General features: G+C 40.8%; 1 protein-coding gene across 4 annotated transcripts in view; it reads left to right on the forward strand.

Annotated features, from left to right (window-relative positions):
- The first annotated feature begins 851 nt into the window (after window positions 1–851).
- The window catches only part of hdac4 (histone deacetylase 4), a 234,635-nt gene continuing 214,881 nt past the window's right edge, over window positions 852–20,605 (forward strand). Inside the window, exons 1-2 of one of the 4 annotated variants that reach the window (XM_042306738.1) lie at window positions 852–1,207; window positions 16,366–16,610. In XM_042306738.1, the coding sequence (XP_042162672.1) occupies window positions 16,589–16,610 (22 nt within the window). In that variant the 5' untranslated portion in view covers window positions 852–1,207; window positions 16,366–16,588. Of the gene's footprint in view, window positions 1,208–1,229; window positions 1,374–7,251; window positions 7,460–16,365; window positions 16,611–20,605 lie in introns of those variants that run through there. The other 3 variants (XM_042306737.1, XM_042306740.1, XM_042306739.1) reach the window with 3 other exon arrangements.

Raw genomic sequence — 20,605 nt, forward strand, 5'->3', positions numbered from 1 at the left:
TCAAATCAACGAGCCTAACCAGTCCTCCATGACAACAAAATCATAAACAACAGACTAGGGCTGACTAATCAGTCCTTAGTTTTGGGGTTATGCTCAGGTAAAACAATTTGGCTAATCTATACTTCCATATTTCCATGTCCTATTCTTGAAGAAGGGGTTTAAACATTGATTGGAATGACTGGAATTCTGGTAGACTTTGTTTTTAATGTAAATATATAATCGAATCATAGTATTATATGTAGTAGAAAGCAAGGGGTTAGACGAAGCCTACATAATCAACCCATAAAGTAAAATGTAACATCCATATATGGCCAGATATGTAAACTTTAATTAACATGTTTTATCCTAAAATAGATGTCATTCAATTGGTAACATACATTTGTGTCTTCTAAAGCCTTTTAAGGGGAAAGTAATCAGATTACGTTACTGATTTTGGGTAATCCAAAATTACATTACTGATTACAATTTGACAGGTAACTAGTAACTAACGGATTACATTTAGAACGTAACCTGCCCAACCCTGAACGCTGTCTCGCGAAAACAATGATGTGATTAAATGTAATTTAGCTACGAGCTGTGGCTCAAAGCAGCCTCATAAACGTTTTCAGTCAGACATTCACAATTGCCATACAGAGTTGAAATACTGTATCTAGCCAACATTTTGAATTGAATAACATTGCTTGCTTGTTGTGAACGTCAGAGCTGTAACAACTTGACACTTGGCAAGCACAAACGCATACTAGTAGTGCATACTAGTAGTTGTCCCTAGTCATCGCTCCTTCTTCAGTCTAAACATTCTGGGTGATGCGAAACAACTTCGTCATCTCGCTGGCTTCTCTTGCGAGCTCTCATTGGCTAATGGTGATCACCCTCATATTGCGTCTCTCGAACCGCTCACATTAAACTCGCTCACGGACCGGCGTCCAGAGTAGGCAACGAAATTATAGGAATTTGTCGTGTAGCGTACCCATGCTTTTTGAGGGGATAGTAATTGGAAGTAATTTGGGTAATCCCCAAAAATGACGTTACTAATTACAATGTTGGACAAGTAACTAGTAACTGTTACAGATTACACTCCGAAAGCAAGCTACTCAACCCTGAACAGCATTCTGTGGCAACATGAAGTTACTCCAGTGTCAAACAAACCGACCAACATCATTCGGTGAACCCGACTCCTAAGGAAACGCAAGAGAGCGCGACCACTGAGGTATAGCGCACGACACGTGATTTATTGGCTAGTCAAAATACAGTATGGCGGAATCTGTGAATGACTCTCTCACTGGTGTTTTCTCCAACGGGTCCTAAATTCTACATGTTCGATAGAGTCGGGAGCCTGGATAGAAATCACAACATTCAGGAGGGCGTTTGTTCAGGTAGCTTTCTTTTACACAAACACGACAATCTGATACAGCAGTTGTGAGATTGGACAATTTAAACCATGTTTGCTTGATTTGATATAATTTGCAACTCTATACCGCGGTGAAGTTGTTATCGCGGTCTATTTCTTGGTAGCTATGGTTTTGACTTTCTTTTTCAAATCAAGTATCGCCTAGTTACATATCTTTGGAAAGTGGTGGGTGTGTAGCATCCTAATGTCAGATAACATCTTAATGTCATAATGTATTTCATGAGGAGCTACATTACTTACACGGGCGATATTTTGAAGCAATACAGTGATCTCCGTGGTCCAATACTCACATCGGATAAACATGTAACGTTAGTCCCGTAAGATTCCACGAACACAACTGTTACATACATCACTTGAGCTCCCCAGTGTGTAACTAGTTGAAATAAGATCATTGGGTTATCGCTGATTATGCATGTTACAAATTGACACTATTGCGCTTTACTTTTAGTGTTTTTTAGTTGTTTTTTTAAAAACCTGTAGCTCGTGAAATCCTGTATGTCATTTCATGTAGTTAATGGAGTTAATTCGCAAGTCAATTTTTCAAATCTGAGTTGGCATTGGTTGCTAATTAGAGGGTGTCCAATCATAAACACATTTTTTTTGACGAATGAGTAAAATAAAGCCACAGAAAAAAGTGGTAAAAAATATGGAAAATAGCATTGCGTCAGCTAGTCTGGATGCTGAAAGGCTAGCTGTTGAACTCTTTCTTCTCTAATTCGGAGTGTCATAACACTGTCAAGTGTTATGAAGTGCATTCGGGAAAGTATTCAGACCCGTGGACTTTTTCCGCATTTTGTTACGTTTGCAGCCCTATTCTAAAACGGATTAAACTAAAATGTCTCATCAATCTACACACAATACCCCATAAAGACAAAGCGAAAACAGGTTTGTATATATTTTTTTGCAAATGTATCAAAAACTGAAACACCTTATTAACATAAGTATTTTGACCCTTTACTATGAGACTCGAAATTGAGCTCATGTGCATCCTGTTTCTGTTGATCATCCTTGAGATGTTTCTACAACCTGATTGGAGTCCACCTGTGGTAAATTCAATTGATTGGACATGATTTGGAAAGGCACACACCTGTCTATATAAGGTCCCACTGTTGACCGTGCATGTCAGCAAAAACCGAGCCAGGAGGTCGAAGGAATGGTCTGTAGAGCTCAGAGACGGATTGTGTCGAGGCACAGATCTGGGAAAGGGTAACAAAAAAATGACCCCAAGAAAGAAATGGCCTCCATCATTCTTAAATGGAAGAAGTTTGGAACCACCAAGACTCTTCCTAGAGCTGGCCGCCCCAGCCAAACTGAACAATCTGGGGAGAAGGGCTTTGGTCAGGGAGGTGACCAAGAACCCAATGGTCACTCTGGCAAAGCTCCAGAGTTCCTCTATGGAGATGGAAGAACCTTCCAGAAGGAGAATCTTCTCTGCAGCACTCCACCAAACCGACCTTTATGGTAGAGTGGCAAGACTTAGTCCACTCCTCAGTAAAAGGCACATGACAGCCCGATTGGAGTTTGCCAAAAGGCACCTAAAGGACTCTCAGCCCTGCATGCCAAGCCTCACGTCTAGAGGGAACCTGGCACCATCCCTACAGTGAAGCATGGTGGTGGCAGCATCATGCTGTGTGTATGTTTTTCAGCAGCAGGGACTGGGAGACTAGTCAGGATTGAGGGGAAAGATGAACGGAGCAAAGTACAGAGAGATCCTTGATGAAAACCTGCTGCAGAGTGGTCAGGACCTCAGACTGGGGCGAAGGTTCGCCTTCCAACAGGACAACGTCCCTAAGCACACAGCCAAGACAACGCAGGAGTGGCTTTGGGACAAGTCTCTGAATGTCCATGAGTGGCCCAGCCAGAGCCCGGACTTGATTGAGCATCTCTGGAGAGACCTGAAAATAGCTGTTCAGCGACGCTCCCCATCCAACCTTGACAGCGCTTGAGAGGATCTGCAGAGATGCATGGGAGTATCTCCCCAAGTACAGGTGTGTCAAGGACTCGAGGCTGTAATCACTGCCAAAGGTGCTTCAAAAAATTACTGAGTAAAGGGTCTGAATACTTATGTAAATTTGATATTTCAGTGAGTTTTTTTGCAAACATTTCTGTTAACCTGTTTTTGCTTTGTCATTATGGTGTATTGTGCATAGATTGATGGGAAAAAACTATAATGCATTTTAGAATAAGGCTGTAACGTAAAAAATGTGGGAAAAGTCAAGGGGTCTGAATACTTTCCAAGTGCACTGTATTTAGACCTGTTGTAACATACAGTATATTGCATCATTTCATGGCTGGTTATGACACCTACATAAGATACCTACATAAGAGAATCAAAACCTACCACAATAGTTATTTTATGGTTACTTGTTTAGAGTATGTTTATGTTATATAACATTTTCTGAAACTAACCATATTAAAAGATCATTGCCCACAAATTGATGTCAGATATGCACCTAACAAAAAACTTTGTTGCTGATGACTGGGATGAGCAGATTTCAGGAGCAGGTTACCCTCTTTTTGACTGATGACTACTGACATAAGGGCATGTACATGATATGCCTATCTGGCTTATATGATTATGATGGTCATAATGCTTCTTGACAGTGTCATGAAGTGTATTTTCTTAGTCCAAGTAAAGTAGTAAAGTTACACGGGATGGCCATAATGCTTCATGACAGTGTCATAACGTGTATTTTCTGCAAGTTATTTAAAATATGATGGAAAAAAACATGACCGTTAACAGAATTCAACAACAACAACAAAGAAACAAACTTTCCAACGAAAGGAAACTTCTTGGCAGGGAATAAACACATTTGAATAAATCTGGGTTTTGAGACTTATGTAGGTGTCCTAAAATAACGCAATATATGTCACTGCAGGTGTAAATATATGGGTCAGGATAGTGTTATGACAGCTGTTATGACCTGGCTATGACCGTGTCATAACGTGTTTTAACCCTGGGTATCATGTAAAGTGTTACCAAATTATCGTATCTAAATGTGAAATGTCATCGACTACAAATTAAAAGAACAGCCCACTCTGGAGTCAGATCTTAGCAGAATGTGTAATTTAGCCTATAAAACCAAAAAAATATGTTTTATGAAATAATTAGGCTGGTCTGATGCTGAAAAAGAAAGGAAATTCTTGCCTATTACTTCTTGCCTATTCTATTTGAGAAAAAAAGTAGTGTGTACTTCCAGTAGTTAGCTACACTTCTACATGGCAAAAAAAAGTAATTAACAAAGATTTTAATTTAAATTAACTCCCACCAAGCTACTGCAAAATGTAGTTAAATTACTAGTTGAATGATATGTAGTCCACTACAACCAAACCAATACTGGTAAGATGTATATCGATTTTGAGACGTGACATGTAGTATTTTAATATATGCTTTTTATATTAATGCGAAATTCCTGTTATTTTTAGATTTCTCACAAAAACAAGCATATCTTTGTGAAATGTCAACAAAGCACCTTTTTATTTTCAAAGCCTTTTACATTTAATTCCGCTCCTGTCATCTAAATTTAGTTTTTTACGACCCGTGGAAACAACTTTTCAGACAACCACCACAACATGTAAAGTCCTCAAAAGTCGCTGTTAGAAAGCGGCACCACTCTGTCAGCAGAGCTCGGTGCTTACTACCTGATGAATAAAGGTTATGAAATCCAACTTGGGGATATTTTCTTAATCATATGTAAGAGAAAGACCTCACTGAACAATTCAGAACGAATAATCATATTTGTCTTGGTAAAATGTAGTTTATAACATAAGGAAGTGAAATTTCATCACCAAAGTGCATTTTCACCCACTCTGGGCAGAGAGGGTGAACCCTATTTACCATATCGGATTCCCCACAATGTTTTCAGGTGACATTTAACAAATCCTGCTGTTCACATCGATTTACGCTACTCAGTGGCATCTTGTTTACTTCAATTAGTAGATCAGTAATTGCCAGAATTTTCTATGGCATAGATGTCATATTTGCTTGTGCTTTGTGGAAGCCTACTCCATAATTTTATATGTTGGTGTTTGAACTGCAAATTGCCCCTTTAAGTTTCTCTTAAACCTGTAACATTGTATTAAAGGCGCAATATGCAGAAATCGCTCCTCCATAAAATTCTAATAGTTCGCCCAATTTCAGTTTGTGATAAAACAAGCAATGTAAAGTGTAGAGAATCATTGTACCATCTAAACAGCTGTGAAATAGCTTTTTAATAACCAAAAATATTGTATTTTCAGCTGTTTGATGCTGGTGTAAAAGATGCAAATACGAAACTTAAAAACGGGAAGCATAGAAATGCCGCACATAGAACATATCTACTGCTTCTTAGGCTTGATTTCAGTGAGACTGGCAGATCTATAACTCACATTTCTATGTGAATTTGGTCTGTTCTCCCAAAAAGTTTCATATTGCAGCTTTAACTTAACAGCATTTCAATACTTGTTTTGCAGGCTATATGCATTGCTATTGCATCAACATGGGATTGAGTAGTTTGTGTAATTAGTAGAATATTCACTGTTCCTTATTAATCATGTTATGATGTTGTTAGTGATTGTTCAAATGTGCATGTCAGAGTTTGTTGGTTTTTGCATGTGTTGAACTTGACTTATTGGGGTTATGTGTTGGTATGGTATTTGTAGGCCTATGTCTGTGTTTGAGTTCATATATGAGGTGAGGAGGTGACATCAGTGAATCAGGGTTAGCTCAACTGGAGTCAGAGGGAGAATCTCAATTGCATTGCCTTTATTCATCTCATTCTCTTCATCTCATTCTCCAAATCCTTTGGATGAGAAGGTCAAAGGGGAAGGCCCTCTGACCTTCCTATCAAATGTGTTTTGAGAAGGAGGTGAGGAGAGAGGACATGAGGAATCAAGGAAATGCAATTGAGATTTTCCCATAGGCCTCAAGTTAAGTAGTAAACATACAAGCTCTAATCTGTGCTCTTGCGCCTAGCGTCTAGCTGAATCTATTTTTTCCACATTCCAGTTCTCAAGGACTGGCGTTCCTGACTCGTAAATTCCAATCCTCACAGGAAGAAGGTCATAGCAGCCTTTCAAGAACTTGGCACTAACAGAGGACCGCTCCTTAATGACAACTCGATCTCAGGGAATGGGACTGAATGGTGTAACAACCCAAGTTTTCTACTGCTGAGAATAAAAATCTGTTTAAAGCCAGAATCCATAATTGCTACATTAATTTTTGGACTTACTGTATAAATTAATGATATATATGATATATGAAGAATAAAACACAAATGCCTCATATGCTTAGTCAAACAGTCAACGCGTGTGCTGTATTGTATGGTACGTTTTAATTAAGAGAGGTGGTGCAATATTTTTTGTACTCTATTTTTGAAATCTTATGGGTATTTTCCGTAACAAGACCTGGCCAGATCAATCTGATTTCACAGGACGTGCTTTGATACCAGGGTCCTGTTCAGTAGTGCACATCATAGCAAACTTTTCAAATGTTTTGCAACAGAAAACAAAAATGAACCTATTAGATACGTTCAGTTAGTAACTCCCCGTTTCAGTCTATTTTAAAACGTTTTCTCCCCACTGAACATGACTCAGCCAATAGAAGGGTTCTCAGACCGTTGTGCCGGGGGCTCTGAGAATAGACCTGGCTTCACCCTCCTGCACCCATTGCCCCCTCAGCCCTATTAACAAACAGTTTAGCATCCCATTGAGTGGCTCGGAACTCAATCCCGGCTGTTGTTTATTTGGCCTGTTCCAGACGATTTAAAAAAGTCCCCAAGAATTGGCAATTATGCAGAGTTGTCAATTAGAACGGTCTTGTTTGTTGACGTTGTCGCTCTAATGAATGCTAATGGTCCATTTAATGTCAGGGAGACAAGGTGACATGACGCCTACGCCTCACCAGCCGGCCACAGTAAACAGAGTTTACCTCGTTCTCCCTCATTCTACTGCTTGTTAAAGTGCTGCAACGACTATGGAGATGTGAAGAAATGGAGGAAGAATGATGGAGTGAGTGTGGTACCGTGAGTTTGAGAATGGCAGAGAACAGGTTAATGACATTGCGGAGGGAAGGTAGGAGAAAAGAAAAGGAGAAACAGTGAAAGAATGTGATTGTAAAATGGTGGAAGAGAGGGCAAGTTGACACGGATGTCGTTTAGAATGCTCAGTAGTTGGCAGGGAAAGTGTTCACTTCCTGCTTTTTCTTTGGCTGAAAATTGACTGGCTTTTGTGGCCGCGGCACAAGGTGGGGTGTCAGGGTTCCCACTATAGCGACACGCCGAGCAGAGTTTATTGTCAATGTTGAGTAAGTAACCACTCAATGCTGAGGCTTGGACGAGAACTTAGCCTACACATGACAGAATTTACATTTCCCAAGTATTTTCTTCTCCAGTGAGCTGAACTTGTAAACTAAAATAGCACATTTCTGACATACTACTGCACTGTTGAAAGAGATGTTTAACTGCTGCTAACATTTATAGAACTGGATAAGATGTTATTTTATTAACCAGATGTCTAGCAGCGTTGCTGTCCCCTAAAGATAAAATAGGATTGAATGCAAACTTATCTTTGTTTGACAGTTAGTCCTTCACTGTACGAAAAAAGCTGATTCCGCCTTAACTAGACAGGGACTAATGAGTAGGCCTATTATTAGTTCTGGGAATTGCCAGGGACCTCACGATATGATATTATCACAAAACTTAGGTGCCAATAAGATATGTATTGCAATTCTCACGATTCTATATGTATTGCGATTTGATATTGCGATTTTATTGCGATTCCAAACATATTGCTCACCATATATATATCTGCTGCAGAGGGACCATGAGAAGACAGGTTTTGTTCAGTCATAGAAAAAAAAGTGCTGAAAAAATGTTATTGGCTCTCTATTTAAAACGAAGATGGAGAACAAGCTATGAAGGAAAATTACTTGCGCCAACCAGCACAAAAATAATATTGCGATATTGCCAATACAATACGATATATCATATATGGAGAACTGTATCAAATCCCCCTTCCCCATCACTACCTGTTATGTGCTTATATTATTTTGGGGATTCATTATTTTATGCTGTAATAATGTTTGTTTTACCACATGGTTGTTCAGCAACTAGAAAATCAGAAAGTAAACTCTGCACTATAAGATTGCAAGGCAACGTTTGAGAGAAATGACTGCATACAGGGCATTCGGAAAGTATTCAGACGCTTTGACTTTTTCCGTATTTTGTTACGTTACAGCCTTATTCTAAAATTGATTGAATATATTTTTTCCCCTCATCAATCTACACACAATACCCCATAATAACAAAGCAAAAACTGTTCATTTGATAAAATAATAGAAACGGAAATACCACATTTACATAATTATTCAGACCCTTTACTCAGTACTTTGTTGAAGGACCTTTGGCAGCGATTACAGCCTTGAGTCTTCTTGGGTATGATTCTACAAGCTTGGCACACCTGTATTTGGGGAGTTTCTCCCTTTCTTCTTTGCAGATCCTCTTAAGTTATGTGAGGTTGGATGGGGAGTGTTGTTGCACAGCTACTGGAGGCGATCTCATTGTTAGCATGTGTAACCCAAACTGCCCTTGTAGTGAAAGAATCTGTTAGAATTGAGACTGACTATTTTTGTACAGGATGATATCTAATAGTCTACAGGACTGAAAGAGAGACAGTCTGCACATATACAGTGCATTGACTTTTTCCTCATTTTGTTACATTACAGCCTTATTCTAAAATTGATTAAACTGTTTTTTCCCCTCATCAATTTACACACAATGCCCCATAATGACAAAACAAAAACAGTTTTTAATTCATTTATTTTTGCTAATTTATTAAACATAAAAAACATAACATTTACATAAGTATTCAGACCCTTTATTCAGTACTTTGGTGAAGCACCTTTGGCGGCGATTACAGCCTAGAGTCTTCTTGGGTATGACGCTACAAGCTTGGCACACCTGTATTTGGGGGGTTTCTCCCAGTTTTCTCTGCAGATCCTCTCATGCTCTGTCAGGTTGGATGGGGAGCGTTGCTGCACAGCTATTTTCAGGTCTCTCCAGAGATGTTCGATCAGGTTCAAGTCCGGGCTCTGGCTGGGCCACTGAAGGACATTCAGAGACTTATCCCAAAGCCACTCCTGCATTGTTTTGTCTGAGTACTTATTGTTGATGTCCTGTTGGAAGGTGAACCTTCGCCCCAGTCTGAGGTCCGGAGTGCTCTGGAGCAGGTTTTCAACAAGGATCTCTTTGTACTTTGCTCCGTTCATCTTTCCCTCGATCCTGACTAGTCTCCCAGTCCGTGCCACTGAAAAACATCCTCACAGCATGATGCTGCCACCACCATGCTTCACCTTAGGGATGCTTTCAGGCTTCCTCCAGACGTGACGTGACATTCATGCTTGGCATTCATGCTTGGCATTCAGTTCAATCTTGGTTTCATCAGACCAGAGAATCTAGTTTCTCATGGTCTGAGAGTCCTTTAGGCGCCTTTTGGCAAACTCTATGTGGGCTGTCATGTGCTTTTACTGAGAAGTGGCTTCCGTCTGGCCATTCTACCATAAAGGCCTGATTGGTGGAGTGCTGCAGAGATGGTTGCCCTTCTGGAAGGTTCTCCCATCTCCACAGAGGAACTCTAGAGCTTTGTCAGAGTGACCATCGGGTTCTTGGTCACCTCCCTAACCAAGGCCCTTCTCCCCCATTTGATCAGTTTGGCCGGGTGGCCAGCTCTAGGAAGAGTGTTGGTGGTTCCAAACTTCTTCCTTTTAATAATGGTGGCCACTGTGTTCTTGGGGAACTTCAATGCTGCAGAAATGTTTTGGTACCCTTCCCCAGATTTGTGCCTTGACACAATCCTGTCTCGGCGCCCTACAGACAATTCCTTCGACCTCATGGCTTGGTTTTTGCTCTTACATGTCCTGTCAACTGTGGGACCTTTTTATATAGGCAGTTGTAGAAACATCTCAAGGATGACCAATGGAAACAGGATGTACCTGAGCTCAATTTCGAGTCTAATAACAAAGCGTCTGAATACTTATGTAAATAAGGTATTTCATTTAGTTATTTTTAATACATTTGTCAACGTAAAAAAAAAACTGTTTTCACTTTGTCATTATGGGGTATTGTGTGTTGAGAGAAAAAAATGATTGAATCAATTGTGGAATAAAGGTTGTAACGTAACAAAATGTGGAAAAAGTCAAAGGGTCTGAATACTTTCCGATTGCACTGTATATGCAGCCAGTCTATAACATAATGGATACAGCGAATGTTAAAGTTCAACAACAGAATAACCTCAAAACATCAAATCTCAGCAACTAACAATTCAAGCCCACAAATGCATATTTAAGTGATTATGCCCTCGAAGCCGGTGTTTGGAGGATATATTGGCACGGGTGTTGTTAGGCCCGAGACGAGGTCGAGGGCTGCAAATATATCCTCCAAACACCGGCTTCGAGGGCATTATCACTTTTATACAACGGGTTACCAACATATTCAAATAATGATTGACATAGTTTCATTAAATGTTAATTTGATAAATGTATTCATACTATTTCATCCTTCCACAAGATTTAGTCCCGACACAAATCCAGGGTTACTAGAGACGCGACCCAGTCGTTCATTCTAAATGTTCCATTGCCATACTGGCTGCTTTTTATAGTGGAGATCAAGTTTATAAGTTGCCTGGATGGGCTGATGAGACAGTGGATTGCACAGTCAGATGGAACATATTAAATAGATATTTTAACATCATAGATTTAGCCGGTGGCAACTTTTGTAATAGACACCGGCTGGAATGTGGTTTTAACCAATCAGCATTCAGGATTAGACCCGCCCGTTGTTTAAATGACAGTGTCTTCACCACATTAGACTTCTATACAAGGCCTAGATAAGAAATCTAAATGATAGCTCTTGTGTAGAAGGGTCTGGTGTTCACAAAGTTTGACAGTTCTAAGCTTTAAAGCTGACAGACATCGGTGTCAGGGCACTTGTAGCTAACAAAATGGCAGAAAGCCTAATGCGAAGTGTAGTTTAGTCTGTGAACAGCACCAATTATAGTACAGTGCCAGAGTTGAATGTTAATGTAGTTTTAATTGTCTCATCTCAGACTTGTGGATTACAGGAAGCTTTGTCGAGAACATGAAATAATATTTTTGTTACCTCTGTTTGCATTCCACCATCAAATATTTGGCAGACATTTAGTATAATAACTTGAAATAAGTGCATGTATAGTCAGAAGCGTTTTTTACTGCCTAACGTCGGACCAAATCCTTAGCTGGGAAGTCAGTTGGATTTCCAAGGGCTGTTTTGTTCTTGTCAACTGTTGAGAATGTTTTACTTTTTGACAGAACTGTCAGTTTTGAGGCATTGTTGTCTATTACACATTGAAAGGGTCAAGACTTTTACCTATTCAGTTTTGAGATACGATTCTCCCCAGCCCCCACGCTCTCCTAGCCAACACATACCACACTCCCTGCCCCTACGAGAACTCCAACATCACACTGAGCAATATCCCAGCGATTGTCTGTGCTTGTGCCTGTCCTCTTTTTTTTTAAACTGCTGATTGATGTGTAACCTGCGGGCTACGGCTCGTCTCTCTTTTCTCTTGAGAACATGAGCATGCAGCAGCGAGTATTGTGTCAACACGGGGAGGGTTCTGTCATGTCAGATAAGGTGTCACTTTCCTCTCAGCACAGCCAGGCTCCACTTTCTCCCGCCTTCCCTTCTCTCCCTTTCCTCTCCCCTGTTGTATCCCAAGTGCCCTGCCATCAGCACCAATGAGTTCAGACAACCATGGTCCTCACACCAGACAATATTTTTGGGGAGGGTCTTTGCACCCTAAATGCTCACCTGTTCCTATCCAAGCCTCCACCCCCCCATTCCACTCCACCCCAGTCATCACCTGCCTTAACTAAAACTTTCAGGAGCAGCCTCTGTCAATAAATGGAAGAAAAACTCCAACCACAACAAAAACACAATAATGTGTCTAGCCGCCATGGCGTAATTTTTCCAATACATACGTGCAGGTATGTACATACACTACCGTTAATTGTGGTCCCTGAGTGAATTATTCATACTCAATTAGGCCCGAGAGGCAGGCAGTAACTATCGAACACCAGAAGTACATTTCAGTGATTAATTTTGCGCGCCGCACGGCCCTAATTGTTGTTTACCACTGGCAATCTCGACCTCATGTTATTTTTATGCTGACATGATTACCTTCGGTACAGTTTGGAGCACTGGGGAAATGAATTCCTTTATTGGCTGCAAGAGGCACATTTCTGTCAAGCGAGTAGACCTGTATATTGTTGATGTGCACTTCTTATCCAATTGGTCGGTCAAAAGGGCCTACAACTGGGAACATTAATAATGTCCAATGCAGCCGTTTTGCTCTTAATATCAAATAATTTCTGGGTAACAATTAAAAACCTTACTGTGATTGTTTTCAATTAAAATGCTCAAAAATAAACAAAAAATAGCTTGTTAGAAAAGAGCAATTTCTAAAGCAAGACTTTTGCCAGGACTGTCTGGGAGTGGTCTCAGTGGGGAGGGCAAAGCTGGTGATAAACTCCATCTCACCAAAATGAGCTGAAATTTCAGGCGTTCTTTTTAAATATCTCTTACACTAAAAGGGCATTATCATAATTTTCACAATTTCACAGTATTATTCCAACCTCATAGTGTGGAAATATTTAAAACACAGGCAAATCATGTTTTTGACTGCACTGGGCCTTTAAGATGATGTTAAGACAGATTAGCAAGGTAATTATTAGTTCACTCAATCAACCATGTATATCGATATGAGTAGTCATGTTGATATGAGCCGTCAATGGAGTGTTGACAATTTCATTTAACCTTCATTTAGCCAGGTTAGTCATTAAGAACAAATGAGCCTTTTATAGTAAAATAATGACCTTGTTTGTCAAGAACCCTAGTCTATTCACAAATGCTCAACATGATATGGCTTTGGTTTGACATTTCTGTGTTTTACGACATTTATATGCGACAGACCCCAACTTCCCCTGATTTAGAATATATGTCTGGGGTGACTATAGCAGTGCAAACGTGCGCTGGGAAATCTCTCATGGCGCGGCAGAACCGACGAGAAGCCAAACACTCCCCTTTACCAGATTGTCACTTTGAGTATTATGTCACTGGATCCTTCCAGGCCATATGTTATTACATGCGCACGCATGCACACGTACACTGAGGAGATCTCGTCAGCACAGACTGTAGTATTGGTAAGTCTTTTTGACCCGTTCCTCCTGAGTGGTATCAAACTAAGTAGGGCACATTCCATAGCAGAGCCTTTTGTAAATTAACATCTGTGTTCCTATTGCACAAGTTCAGTTGTTACCTCCTCGTTTCTAAACATTTTCTTCCTCCTGAACACATCTGATTTTCATTTGGCGTCAAATAATTGCTTGACCTTGGAACCCTTTTGCATTGAGGAAACAGAAGGGCAGATGTTCCAGTTCAAGGGCTGCAGTCCAAATCTCTACCCTACTTAGCCAAGTGTCCACTTGTTCACGCTCCCTCATTGATTTCGAACCATTGGAACACCTGTCCATTCCTTGTAAATCCATGAAAGTGCACACTTCGGGGTGGAGGGATGTATGGCAAATCGGAGGGCAGTCTGACAGTGTTGAGTGTTGCTCAGATGTGTATTGTTTTTAGGGATGTGTGCCATGCCAGAAAGAGTGGAAATTATGTGTTGTGTGTCAAATAGCGAGTGAAGACAACTGAATGGTATCTTGTTTGACAGGTTGGACTATTACATTGGAGCAGAGGGGGTAGATTAAGACGATGTGTTGTGTAGCCTCACCAAAGCAATGGAACTAATGTGCATCGTTGACACCGGAAAGTAAACACTGTTGTTTAGAATGTCAGAGGTGATGAAAATATTGTGCTGTACAATAGCTGTAAGACAGACTTTGATGCTGCTTTTGCAGCCAAGGCCTAGGGTTTTGCCCAGGCCCAGTCTTCTGAATAAGTTATTAACCTACTCCAATGAAGGCCATATTTGGCTGTTATTATTTCTGTGGTTAAATTACAGGACTGACCTTTTCATTGTTAAGTACCTCTCTCTCTACTGAGGAGGGCAGTGTGTGCGTGTGGGTGTAACTGCCTGTATGTGAGTCTGTCACTGTCTCATTGTTTGCCCTAGCCTGTGGACAGCATTGTGGCACCTTTTAGACACCTTGTGTACTGGGAAGGACTGGAGGCGATCTCATTGTTAGCATGTGTAACCCAAACTGCCCTTGTAGTGAAGAATCTGTTAGAATTGAGACTGACTATTTTTGTACAGGATGATATCTAATAGTCTACAGGACTGAAAGAGAGACAGTCTGCACATATACAGTGCATTGACTTTTTCCTCATTTTGTTACATTACAGCCTTATTCGAAAATTGATTAAATTGTTTTTTCCCCTCATCAATTTACACACAATGCCCCATAATGACAAAACAAAAACAGTGTTTAATTCATTTATTTTTGCTAATTTATTAAACATAAAAAACATAACATTTACATAAGTATTCAGACCCTTTATTCAGTACTTTGGTGAAGCACCTTTGGCGGCGATTACAGCCTAGAGTCTTCTTGGGTATGACGCTACAAGCTTGGCACACCTGTATTTTGGGAGTTTCTCCCAGTTTTCTCTGCAGATCCTCTCAAACTCTGTCAGGTTGGATGGGGAGCGTTGCTGCACAGCTATTTTCAGGTCTCCAGAGATGTTCGATCAGGTTCAAGTCCGGGCTCTGGCTGGTCCACTCAAGGACATTCAGAGACTTGTCCTGAAGCCACTCCTGCGTTGTCTTGGCTGTGTGCTTAGGGTTGTTGTCTTGTTGGAAGGTGAACCTTTACCCCAATCTGAGGTCCTGAGCACTCTGGAGCAGGTTTTCATCAAGATCTCTCTGTACTTTGCTCCGTTCATCTTTCACTCGATCCTGACTAGTCTCCCAGTTCCTGCTGCTGAAAAACATCCCCACAGCATGATGCTGCCACCACCATGCTTCCCCGTAGGGATGGTGCAGGTTTCTTCCAGATGTGACTCTTGGCGTTCAGGCCAAAGAGTTCAATCTTGGTTTCATCAGACCAGAGAATCTTGTTTCTCATTATTTGAGAGTCTTTAGGTGACTTTTGGCAAACTCCATGTGGGCTGTCATGTGCTTTTTACTGAGGAGTGGCTTCCGTATGGCCACTCTACCATAAAGGCCTGATTGGTGGAGTTCTGCAGAGATGGTTGTCCATTTGGAAGGTTCTCCCATCTCCACAGAGGAACTCTGGAGCTCTGTCAGAGTGACAATCGGGTTCTTGGTCACCTCCTTGACCAGGCCCTTCTCCCCCGATTACTCAGTTTGGCCAGGTGGCCAGCTCTAGGAAGAGTGTTGGTGGTTCCAAACTTCTTCCATTTAAGAATGATAGAGGCCACTGTGTTCTTGGGGACCTTCAATGCTGCAGAAATGTTTTGGTACCATTCTTCCCCAGATCTTTGCCTCGACACAATCCTTTCTCGGAGCTCTACGTACAATTATTTTGTCCACATGGCTTGGTTTTTGCTCTGAAATGCACTGTTAACTGTATTTTTTATTTTTTATAAATGTGGAATTATTGGCACGGCTGTTGTTAGGCCCGAGACGAGGTCGAGGGATGGCAAACCGTGCAAATATATCCTCCAAACACCGGCTTCGAGGGCATTATCACTTTTATACAACCGGTTACCAACATATTCAAATATTGATTGACATAGTTTCATTAAACGTTCATTAAACGTTAATCTATTTCAGAATAAGGCTGTAACGTAACAAAATGCGGAAAAAGTTAAGGGTTCTGAATACTTTCCGAAGGCACTGTACAATGGCTTGTACGGGTGCATTATATGTGACGTAATATGCCTATATAGTATTTATTTAATGGGAGCATACTTGGTCCACATATGACCAACCTCACTCAAACTTGTGTGTTCATGTGCCCTTGACAGGTTGAATTGACGGGAGTGAAGAAGCAAGCCAACGGCAATACCCTGAAAGCTGCTTTGTCTAGAATGAGCCCTTGAGACACCCCCCCCCTTCATCATAGTTTTCCTCGCAGTGTCCATCCAGCCGGACGGCGGATGGTGTTCATCTTACACCCCCAAGAGGAGTACTGAGGCCATTGTCCTCATCCTCTTCATCAGTTTCGCTTCCCAGGAGTGGTACCCTACGATGAATTCCTACAGTCGACAAGGTAAGAATTTGTCTGGGCCTGCTAACAGTAGCCTGCGAGCAGCCCTAGCACCGTGGGAATTGTAATGCACTCTGGGAATCGTAGTATGCTGTGTAAAAGCAATTGTATTTCTATGGTGTGTAGACTTATTGCGCGATAGAAGCTTCAGAAATGAGCTTCAAAGTGCTTTTTTTTTATGTCGCTTTGGAACTTAACTATAAATTGAATACATTCAATTATTTAGCTGCAATGAATAATGAATCACAGGCCTAATGAATGTCATTTGACCCAATATTATTAAGGCCATAGATCAAATTCCGATTTAAAACAGTTTAGATGTAATTGTAACATTATTTTGTATGATCTGAGTCTTAGATGGTTTTGCATAAGGGAAATTGCTGGGGCTTACATTCCTGGGGCCTACATCCATACATCTACATTATACATTGCCACTGCTAAATGCATATGGGGGAAACGATGAGTACGTTTACATGCACATGAATAATGCAACATTAAACTGTTTATGGCAGAGGAAGTATGACTACTAATGAGCGTAAGCTCATAACCGAAGTTTGCATTTGCGATTTTAAAAATACCTGGTTTTCCGTGCAATCTAGAATTGTTAGGGCATGTCAACAGCTTAGTCGGCGTTCCAGCGGTGTATTTGATCTGTGTATGTGGCAGCAGCTGTAGCACAAGCCTCCCTCTTATGCGCGAGCAGGATTGGGGAGTAATGGATTACAAAAATCTTGTCATCAGATTACAGATACTTTTGAAAAACTAGAGGATTACTTTGAGGATTACTTTGACATTCGGAAAGGAGGTTTGGGAGAAACTTGACACTTTTCTCAATGACATTCAAATCAGGATTGAAAAAGGTGCAAGTTTAAGTTTGTTCCACCTAAGCAAGAGACCACTATGATGATAAACCAAATGTGTTTGATGGATCGCGGGAAAAGAGCAAGAATAGGCTTTTGTAGGCTACAGTCCAAGCTACAGTGGGGCAAAAAAGTATTTAGTCAGCCACCAATTGTGCAAGTTCTCCCACTTAAAAAGATGAGAGAGGCCTGTAATTTTCCATCATAGGTACACTTCAACTATGACAGACAAAATGAGAAAAATAATCCAGAGAATCACATATTAGGATTTTTATTGAATTTATTTGCAAATTATGGTGGAAAATAAGTATTTGGTCAATAACAAAAGTTTATCTCAATACTTTGTTGTATACCCTTTGTTGGCAATGACAGAGGTCAAACGTTTTCTGTAAGTAAGTTAAGGTTTTCACACACTGTTGCTGGTATTTTGGCCCATTCCTCCATGCAGATCTCATCTAGAGCAGTGATGTTTTGGGGCTGTTGCTGGGCAACACGGACTTTCAACTCCCTCCAAAGATTTTCTATGGGGTTGAGATCTGGAGACTGGCTAGGCCACTCCAGGACCTTGAAATGCTTCTTACGAAGCCACTCCTTCTTTGCCCGGGTGGTGTGTTTGGGATCATTGTCATGCTGAAAGACGTTTCTTGATGAGGTCTCCACGTTTCATCTTTAATGCCCTTGCTGATGGAAGGTGGTTTTCACTCAGAATGTCACGATACATGGCCCCATTCATTCTTTCCTTTACACAGATCAGTCGTCCTGGTCCCTTTGCAGAAAAACAGCCCCAAAGCATGATGTTTCCACCCCCATGCTTCACAGTAGGTATGGTGTTCTTTGGATGCAACTCAGCATTCTTTGTCCTCCAAACACGACGAGTTGAGTTTTTACCAAAAAGTTATATTTTGGTTTCATCTGACCATATGACATTCTCCCAATCTTCTTCTGGATCATCCAAATGCTCTCTAGCAAACTTCAAACGGGCCTGGACATGTACTGGCTTAAGCAGGGGGACACGTCTGGCACTGCAGGATTTGAGTCCCTGGCGGCGTAGTGTGTTACTGATGGTAGGCTTTGTTACTTTGGTCCCAGCTCTCTGCAAGTCATTCACTGGGTCCCCCGTGTGGTTCTGGGATTTTTGCTCACCGTTCTTGTGATCATTTTGACCCCACGGGGTGAGATCTTGCGTGGAGCCCCAGATCGAGGGAGATTATCAGTGGTCTTGAATGTCTTCCATTTCCTAATAATTGCTCCCACAGTTGATTTCTTCAAACCAAGCTGCTTACCTATTGCAGATTCAGTCTTCCCAGCCTGGTGCAGGTCTACAATTTTGTTTCTGGTGTCCTTTGACAGCTCTTTGGTCTTGGCCATAGTGGAGTTTGGAGTGTGTCTGTTTGAGGTTGTGGACAGGTGTCTTTTATACTGATAACAAGTTCAAACAGGTGCCATTAATACAGGTAACGAGTGGAGGACAGAGGAGCCTATTCAAGAAGAAGTTACAGGTCTGTGAGAGCCAGAAATCGTGCTTGTTTGTAGGTGACCAAATACTTATTTTCCACCATAATTTCAAATAAATTCATTAAAAATCCTACAATGTGATTTTCTGGATTTTTTTCCCTCAGTTTGTCTGTCATTGAAGTGTATCTATGATGAAAATGACAGGCCTCTCTCATATTTTTAAGTGGGAGAACTTCCACAATTGGTGGCTAACTAAATACTTTTTTGCCCCACTGTATGTCTTCCAGTGGTGCGACTGCTGTCGGCATCCAAAGATTATCCAACTTGAATAAACACTTGGAGGTAAGGATGACAGCAGTGGTGGAGTCTACGGTGATACGGATATCACTTATTATTGATCACTACATAGCACATTGATGTGATTGTGAATTACACTGCTGCTCTCATTTTTAGCTACAGTATTTGCGCCTTACGGATTGTGGTTGTTGTGGATGGTTGTTCACAATGTGTATTTGAACACAATAATGGTTGAATTCAAGAAACTTAAGCTGCCTATCAATCTTTGTTTTCAAAACCAGTGGACAGCCAGTGAAATATGCACTCTTGCAACAGCTGCATAGTGCGGATCCCAGCCTATGAAATAAAAGTGGGGCTTTTATTGCTCAATCCAAATCATGCTGATTAAAAAAATTATCCATAGGCCTAATGGACACATGCTCAAACTCGCACACTTTTGATAGACTTAAAGGGGCAATCTGTAGTTGTGACCGTGTGTGTCTGAAAGAGTATTTTCCAGTAAGCAACAATTAGTTTACATTCATTAGCCTAGTTTTTTCCAATATTTCTGTCATTCAGTAATATTTATTCCCATAGTAATTCGTAATTTTTAAAATATTTTTTTAATCATAATATTATTAATGAAAGCATAAAGATGCTGAAGAAATACAGTGCTGTACAGTATATGCTTTATCTGGCATTTTGAGGTTGCATGAGGTCGCCCACACTCACTTTAAACATTTGGATAACAAAGCATTTAAAGCATTTTTAATAGAAGCCGCCTGCATTTGTTTATTAGGCTACTGTACAGTCTGACAAATAAACATAGTCTACAGTACATACTGTTGTAAACGTGGTAAAGAGCCTAATTCCTTACATAAGGGAGAGCAGGTCATGTCCAGACTTTCTCTGTGACCTCAAGTACTCATTAACTCTGTCTTTCATGTTTTTCGGGTTGAGTCAGTCATGGACAGACACTTTTGAGACACAGTATTAATGATGAACACCCGTAGGTTCACTTGTAAACCACATTTGCCTGGGGATCATCCCAGTTGTTATTCTGTGTCCACCCGTAGTATCTCTCTTTGGTTACACACATCCTTGGAATAGCAGAACAGCATAACGGTCGGGACGGCCCTTGCTGTGCCTGGTGAGCAGTTGGTCAAGTTCTATTGTCATTCAATGACTCAATCTCGGTCTTCAAAGTTTGAATCTGAACCATGTGCACCTACATCAGATGAGCAGAATGGTACCGCCCTGAGCCCCCATCAATTACAGTTATAATAGAAACGTTCAATTAAGAATTAAAAGTGACTCCGTACACATTATAAGAATCTAGCAAAACTAACCGCTTTCTTGGCAACCATGCACTTTTTTGGTGTGACTTCTTGTCCAGCCCTTTGTCTA

This window comes from Oncorhynchus tshawytscha, linkage group LG26 (assembly GCF_018296145.1).
Source record: "Oncorhynchus tshawytscha isolate Ot180627B linkage group LG26, Otsh_v2.0, whole genome shotgun sequence".
NCBI lineage: Eukaryota > Metazoa > Chordata > Actinopteri > Salmoniformes > Salmonidae > Oncorhynchus > Oncorhynchus tshawytscha.